The sequence below is a fragment of the Nilaparvata lugens genome, chromosome X, assembly GCF_014356525.2.
Source record: "Nilaparvata lugens isolate BPH chromosome X, ASM1435652v1, whole genome shotgun sequence".
Classification (NCBI taxonomy): Eukaryota; Metazoa; Arthropoda; class Insecta; order Hemiptera; family Delphacidae; genus Nilaparvata; species Nilaparvata lugens.
In genome coordinates, this window is record NC_052518.1 from 71,966,566 (window position 1) to 71,974,115 (window position 7,550).

At 35.6% G+C, this 7,550-nt stretch overlaps 1 protein-coding gene across 2 annotated transcripts in view; it reads right to left on the reverse strand.

Moving 5' to 3' along the window:
* The window catches only part of LOC111058070 (protein wntless-like), a 94,239-nt gene extending 87,456 nt beyond the window's left edge, over positions 1–6,783 (reverse strand). For both annotated transcript variants that reach the window (XM_039441571.1, XM_039441572.1), the window contains exons 1-2: positions 6,486–6,783; positions 1,586–1,761 (exon numbers count right to left, since the gene is read on the reverse strand). In XM_039441571.1, coding sequence (XP_039297505.1) covers positions 1,586–1,761; positions 6,486–6,591 — 282 coding nt within the window. In that variant the 5' untranslated portion in view covers positions 6,592–6,783. The remainder of the gene's footprint in view (positions 1–1,585; positions 1,762–6,485) is intronic.
* Positions 6,784–7,550: the final 767 nt, after the last annotated feature.

Here is a 7,550-nt window from a genome sequence, read left to right on the forward strand (position 1 = left end):
TTTCAATTAATATACTATGGAAGTATGTTGAAAGCCCTTATTGGGGAGAATACTCTCTATGACATTCTATACAATAAGGGCTTATAAATCTGTTCTCCCCAATAAGGTCTTGGGTTATTTTCATTGGTAAATTTTGTATCGGTAATGAATATTACAATACAATACTGTAAGCCAATTTTCTGACTGCAGAGTTTAAAGCCAGTTAAAGTCTAGAACTTAGCTAAATGCCGAGCTCGGAAACCGGCCCTTAATCTTACGTTAAAGTCATCAGTTAAGGGCACGCCACACCAAGCTCGCTACCGCGGCGGTAGCGAAGTTTTAAAAATCGCTAGCCATGTATTCAGGTTGAGCGCGCCACACCGACTTCGCTACCGCGGCGGTAGTACGGCGCACTACCACCTACGACCGCTTGCTAGGCGATTCAACAAAAGTTCGCTGAGAGGTAGTATGGCGGACAAAGCGAGCTCAGTGTGGCGCGCTCAACCTGAATACATGGCAGGCGATTCGAAGAGGTAGCGCATGCGCACCTCTCCTCCTTGCAACACAACACACTAGTACGTCTCACCCCCCACTACTAGACTCACTACTCGGAGACTACCGCTAGCGGACGTTTTTCGGTGTGGCGTGCTCAGCCGAGAAAACTACCACCAGCGGTACTACCTCGGCGGTACTGGCGAGCTTGGTGTGGCGAGTCCTTTAGTGTTAACTGGAAATTACTAAGCGAAACGTTAACGTGAATTTGGTGAAATTCACCCTCAGTAAAACATTCAAGATGAAGCCCAGTATAAGTGAAATAAGATAATAACCCATCACGAAAGAATGTATAATTTCAGTTGAAACGATTATAGTAGCAATCAATGGATCTATTTCCTAGATCCATTGTGAAAAACTTGAATATAGTGCATCAAATACTGTGTTACTTGGAAAAACACAGATTTCATTAATCTTATTTCTGGGTCGCGTAGTAATTGGATCACTTTCCATAATCGATATAATTGAGTCATCAAGGGTTTATATGAACAGAATCTATAACCTAATACCTATCATAACTCGTATTGACAGAAAAAAGTGAAAACACAAACGAAATAACTTAACAATCATCAAGCATTTATTCTGCAATTTTTTTGAAAAAATGTTCGAGAGCGGATATCTTGAAAACTGCACAAGCTATAAACAAAATTTAACAGATAAAACTTGAAGAAAATTTTGCAAGCTTCAATGTTTTTTTTAGGATGGTCATGTCCTCAAAACGCATAGTTTTCGAGATATATGTGAAAAACCAGGAAATGATACCTTGAGACCATCACCTCTTCATCACAGGGTGTAGGGGTTCAAAGTTATGATAAGGTTACACCCTAAAAGAGCTGCGGGGTTAAAAATTGTCACACAATTTACCTCTATAAACCTTCGTTGAATGAAATATAGATATTTTATAATGAATATTCGGGAATATGGAGATGAATAATTCAACAATTATTGTGCTACTGACTAGAACAATGCAAATAAACTACTAGATTTGAAAAAGATACAGAGTTTTTAATAAGAAGTAATAATAGCAGATTTGAAAAATGGAAGCTATAAATACCTGAAAAGCGAAAACTATTTGGTTTGCCAACATCATGTGTTCCTCGGTGTTGAATGTATGTAAATCGATAGATTTACATTTTCCTTTACCTCTCACATAAAACCAAGCATCAGAATTGTTACCAGAATCATGGCATTTCGTGGCCAATACGGTATCGGCAATCGATGGTTTAGGTGCTACAAATGATAAATAATTCATTTTCAAAAATTAAATCATTTTGCTATATCACTATATTGATCGATCCGAAATACAAATTAGAAACGGAATCTATGTTTACTTATAATTATTCTTACAGTACTGAGAGTCATTGATGTGATGCTGTACACAATCTTAGTAACAAACAATAGACGAGTAACCTCTACCGACTCGTCAGTGACCAGTTCGACTAACAAACAGCTATTTCTTTGTTGTTGGTGGAATAACTTAGTTGGAATGGAATTATTCAATTTCAATTAAACCAAATTGTTAGAAAAAAGTTCTAATAAGTTACCTTTGCCACAATTTCGACAGTAAATATCAACTCAAGTCTTAATAAATTAAGTTGGTTAGTTGCAATGCATGTAACACTATTTATTATGATGTTTTTATTTTACTTTGTTGACATGTAGACTACAAATTACTTGACATGGCAATTTTTTCTTTTTTAACATGTTCACTTTTGTACATGCCCGAGTGGTATGTCCATGTCCATGTCATAAACAAAAGCAATTTATAATTAATTCATTTTGATGTTGACTTGATTGAACTAATTGAATCTACCTCTACTATTAGTTGAAGAGAATCTGGATTAGGTAGCTGTTGAAGCTTTCTAGGTATCGCTCTACTTTATATTATTAGATAAGCCAGTCGGATTAATTTTCAGTCAAATTCATCATATTTTGTAGAATTATTTCTCCGGTATAAAGGTTGATTCCCACGTATCAGTAGGATTCCTATATCAGCGAACGTGTCCGTCTCAGTGAATTTTTAATGAGTTCTTAAAGTACTATTCTCACTCAGCCCGGCCAAGCGGTTTGAATAGTCTCATTAGAACAAATGAAAATTATATTTTCATTGTACCGGACACATTCACTGATGTGAAATAATACCTTCAACTGGGTCCCACACACCAGAGAGAAGATTATTAGCATAAGTTCAAATACGACTATTCATTCTCGCTATGTACCGTGCTGAGTGGGAACAGTCTCATGGAAATTAAATGTTCACTGTGTCGGTGACTTTCACTGTCACTGTTCCAGGACCATTTTCCGCAGACGCCTTCATACTACTGCCTATGCCTATAACAGTGGACTATACTATTGGTATTGCGATCGGGCTGTGAGGCTGCTGCAGCTGGGATAGAATTCTTTGGTGTGTCTGCAATGGCTTTCAAGAGAGCGGCTTTACAGCTGGGTCTATAGCTTTTCTATTTTGAAGAGTTCCAATGTATTGAAAGCTTTTTTTTTGCTTGTTTCATTGCACTTTTGGTATTTTTTCCTATTTTGTTATCATTTGTATTAGTTGACTGTGTTTTGTTACAGTGTTAGTGTTATTGTATTATTGTTATAGCTATTATTCTATTGTTGCGCTTGCTGCTGTTGAATTACTGTGTTTGCTATTGCTAAAAATATTTTATTTGCAATTGCTTCAAGTTGTTGAATTTGCGCTAATAGTTTCTAATGCATATTTGTATATTTCATTCATATTACTGTTATTAGTTGTTATACTTCTGAATGATTGCTAAGTTACTTATTTGACTTTATGTTATGTAGCCTATCTCATATTTATATTTGTCTTGTTTTTTTTGTCTATCTTCTTACTATTGTATTCTTTTGAAATTGGTGTATACCGTTGGAAATATAATAAATAAATAACTGGTGTGTGGGAATCTAGCTCAATTCTTTCTTCAGAGTGATATCCACAGAAGCTCTATAGGCTTACGAGTCGGTAATAAGAAATAGGTTAGATGACTTTCCAACATCTACAGAGTGTCACCACCAAAGTAGACAGCAAGAATAGTAGTAATATTGTGATACTGGTAAAATAATGGGGGCACTTTAGTTTATGGGCCGCGGAATCTAGCATTGAGACCTACATAGATCGATAGAGGAGATCAATACGAGATCAACCATGTATAACATTGTTGTCGATTTCCAAGGATTAGCTGAAAAAACATGGCGGAAAGTTCAAAATTTTTATATCAATTTTTATTTTCAATAATTTTTTTATGACTAAAATATGTTTAAAACTAGTGCAATCTTATGTAAAGTTTGACGAGGAATCAAATGAAACTAATTCCAGGTTCGTAACTTCAGTAGTTTTTGAGATATTACAAAAAATGTGCAGAAAAATGCAATTTTTTGCTTTAAAAAAAGGTTAACTTGTTTTCATGATGATTAATAGGTATTTTAAACTATTGGATTTAGTAGAATGATAAATTCTAAAGAAAAAATGTCCAGTCACTTGATAGCCTAAACTCAAAATTGTTCGAGATATTTGGGAAAATAAAAAAAATTGCACACTCAATACTCTTCAATTCTCAAATTTAATTTTTTTTACTACTTTTAGTGACTACTTAATTGGCTAAATCTCATTGGGATTTTTGCAGGGAATTCATTAAAATAGATTTGAGGTTAGAAAATTTTATAGATTATTAAGATATTTGGAAAAAATACAAGAAAATGTAGTATTTTAGCTTTAGAAGAGTTCAATATGTTTGCATAGGCATAGTGCAGACCGATATTGAGATCACATTTTATTCAGCTTCCAATGCAATTCAGAAGCTTTAAAATATTGTAAAAATAATTGAATCAAATCAAGCTTTTCCTAACCTACGCTTTTTCCCAATGTAAGCTTTTCCTAATCTAAGCTTTTCCTAACCTAAGCTTCCCCTAACCTAAGTTTTTCCTAACCTAAGCTTTTCCCAATCTTAGCTTTTCCTAACCTTAGATTTTTCCTAATCTAAGCTTTTCATAGCCTAAGCTTTTCTTAACCTAAGATTTTTTCTAACCTAAGCTTTTTCTAATCTAAGTTTTACTAACCCAAGCTCCCCCAACCTAAGCTTTTCTCAGACCCAGCTTCCCCGAACCTAAGCTTTTCCTAACCTACGTTTATTCCAGACCCAGCCTTCTCTAACCTAAGCTTTTCCTAACCTTAACTTTTTCTAATCTGAGCTTTTCCTAACCCAAGCTTTCCCCAACCTAAGCTTTTCCCAAACCCAGCTTCCCCTAACCTAAGCTTTACCCAACCCAAGCTTTTCCCAACCTCAACTTTTTCCTAACCTAAGCTTTTCCTTATCTACGTTTTCTCAACCCAAGCTTTCCTCAACCTAAGCTTTTCTTAGACCCAGCTTCCCCTAACCTAAGCTTCTCCTAACTTGAGCTTTTTCTAATCCAAACTTTTCCTAACCCAAGCTTTCCCCAGACCCAGCTTCCCCTAACCTAAGCTTTTTCTAACCTTAGCTCTTTCCTAACCTATGCTTTCCCTAACCTTAACTTTTTCTAATCTGAGCTTTTCCTAACCCAAGCTTTCCCCAACCTAAGCTTTCCCCAACCTAAGCTTTTCCCAAACCCAGCTTCCCCTAACCTAAGCTTTACCCAACCTCAACTTTTTCCTAACCTAAGCTTTTCCTTATCTACGTTTTCTCAACCCAAGCTTTCCTCAACCTAAGCTTTTCTTAGACCCAGCTTCCCCTAACCTAAGCTTCTCCTAACTTGAGCTTTTTCTAATCCAAACTTTTCCTAACCCAAGCTTTCCCCAGACCCAGCTTCCCCTAACCTAAGCTTTTTCTAACCTTAGCTCTTTCCTAACCTATGCTTTCCCTAATCTAAGCTTTTCCTAACCTAAGTTTTTTCCTAACCTAAGCTTTTCCTAAGTTGAGCTCTTTTTAATGCAAGTTTTCCTAACCCATCTTTCCCTGACCTGAGCTTTTCTCAGACCCAGCTTCCCCTAACCTAAGCTTTTTCCCAACCAGACCTTTTCCTAATCTAAGCTTTTCCCAACCTAAGCTTTTCCTAAACTAAGATTACCCTAACCTAAGCTTTTCCTGATCCAAACTCCTCCTAACCTAAGCTTTCCCCAATCTAAGCTTTTTCTAACCTAAGTTCCGAGGTAGCAAAAAATGGAGTTGCAATATTTTTATTTGCCCAAATATCTAGAACAATTTTGAGTTTAGGTAATCAAGTGACTGGACATTTTTTCTTTAGAATTTTTCATTCTACTAAATCCAATAGTTTAAAATACCTATCAATCACCATGCAAACAGGTTCACCTCTTTTAAACCAAAAATTTGCACTTTTTCACACATTTTTGCAATATCTCAAAAACTACTGAAGTTACGAACCTGAAATTAGATTCCTCGTCAAATTTTACATAAGATTGCACTAGTTTTAAACATATTTTAGCCATAAAAAAATTATTGAAAATAAAAATTGATATAAAAATTTTTAACTTTCCGCCATGTTTTTTCAGCTGATCCTTGGAAATCGACAACAAAGTTATACATGGTTGATCTCCTCTATCGATCTATGTAGGTCTCAATGCTAGATTCCGCGTCCCATATACTAAAGTGCAGCCCCTAATTTAAGTAAATCTTTACCCGCAAACCAGTGGGTTTATATTTCAATAAAACAATAATTCCGAATCAAAATTAATGAATGACTCTAATGTCTAATGTTAGCGAATTAATAAAAGCAGTGAGTTCAAATCAAGTTCAAACTTGCGTTAGACCAAGATAGAACAACTGAGTGACTGAGTCTGAGATGAATCATGGAATAACCTCAAGTAAAAGGCACAGAGAACCTGTAATGGTTAGAATGGGATCATTATAACTTAAGTTTATCAAACGTGATCAGTAACAAATAAATGTTCTAAAAGAAAAACAGAAAAATATAGTCATATCCTAGATTCTTCCAATACTTACCAATTAATCCACCAAATAAAAAGCAACAGAATTGACAAACAAGGAGTACGGCAACAAGCGTTGCTAGTTTTTTGCCACTCAAGTTTTCCACTATTACACCGGGCATTATTACAGTCTCATTGAATAATCAAATGTAATAGTTACAAGCTTACAGCATCTTCATGCTGCACGAAAAAACTAAAGAAATGAACAAAATTATAAATAAATGATGCTTCTCATCACAAAGCATCAACAACAACCAGACTAGAGCACATCAGCACAAGAACCAAGATCTCCATCACATGAATAAAAATTAAAATAAGCAAACTAGAATCTACAGTCCCACAATGCATACGAAAACTGACAGCTAAAAAACCAAATTGGGGTATTCAGATTAGGTTAGGATAGGTTAGAGTTATGAGAAAATATTATGGTTATAAGAGAAATACGAGATTGGGCTGTAGATTTTTGATAGCAGTAGGCTGGTGAGAATAATTCAGGAATTATTATTCAATCATTCAACATTCACGAATTAGAGATTTCATCATTGTAGTAAGTAGTTGACAAAACGCCTAAAGGGATGACCTCCGTTTTAACTTTTAGCCTCTCGATCTCTCGAATTGACAGGGTCGCCTGAATTGGGAATATCTGGAACTCAAAATATCTTGCAGCTGGCCGGAATTGGAAATATATGAAACTCCGAATATGTTGACAGGCGGAAATCCGAATATCGTGCAGGCCGGCGGAACTCAAAATATCTTGTCAGCTGGTGGAATTGAAAGTATGTGGAATTGGAAATATATCGAACTCACAGTATCGATCGTTATTAGCGAGACTGTGTAAATGTGTAATGAAACAAATTTATCGCAAGACAAATATGAAGGGTTCTATAGTGAGGTCCACGTTTTAATGACTATTAGATCAACTTTGGTTTTGCTATCCTTGTCTATATATAGTGAGGTCCACGTTATAATGGCAGTGGATAAAGATAGAAGAATAGCGATGCCGATTCTCTGCATTAATTAATTATATTTCTACACTGTCATAAACATAATTGGCATTGTTGTGGACCTAGAAAAGGATAAT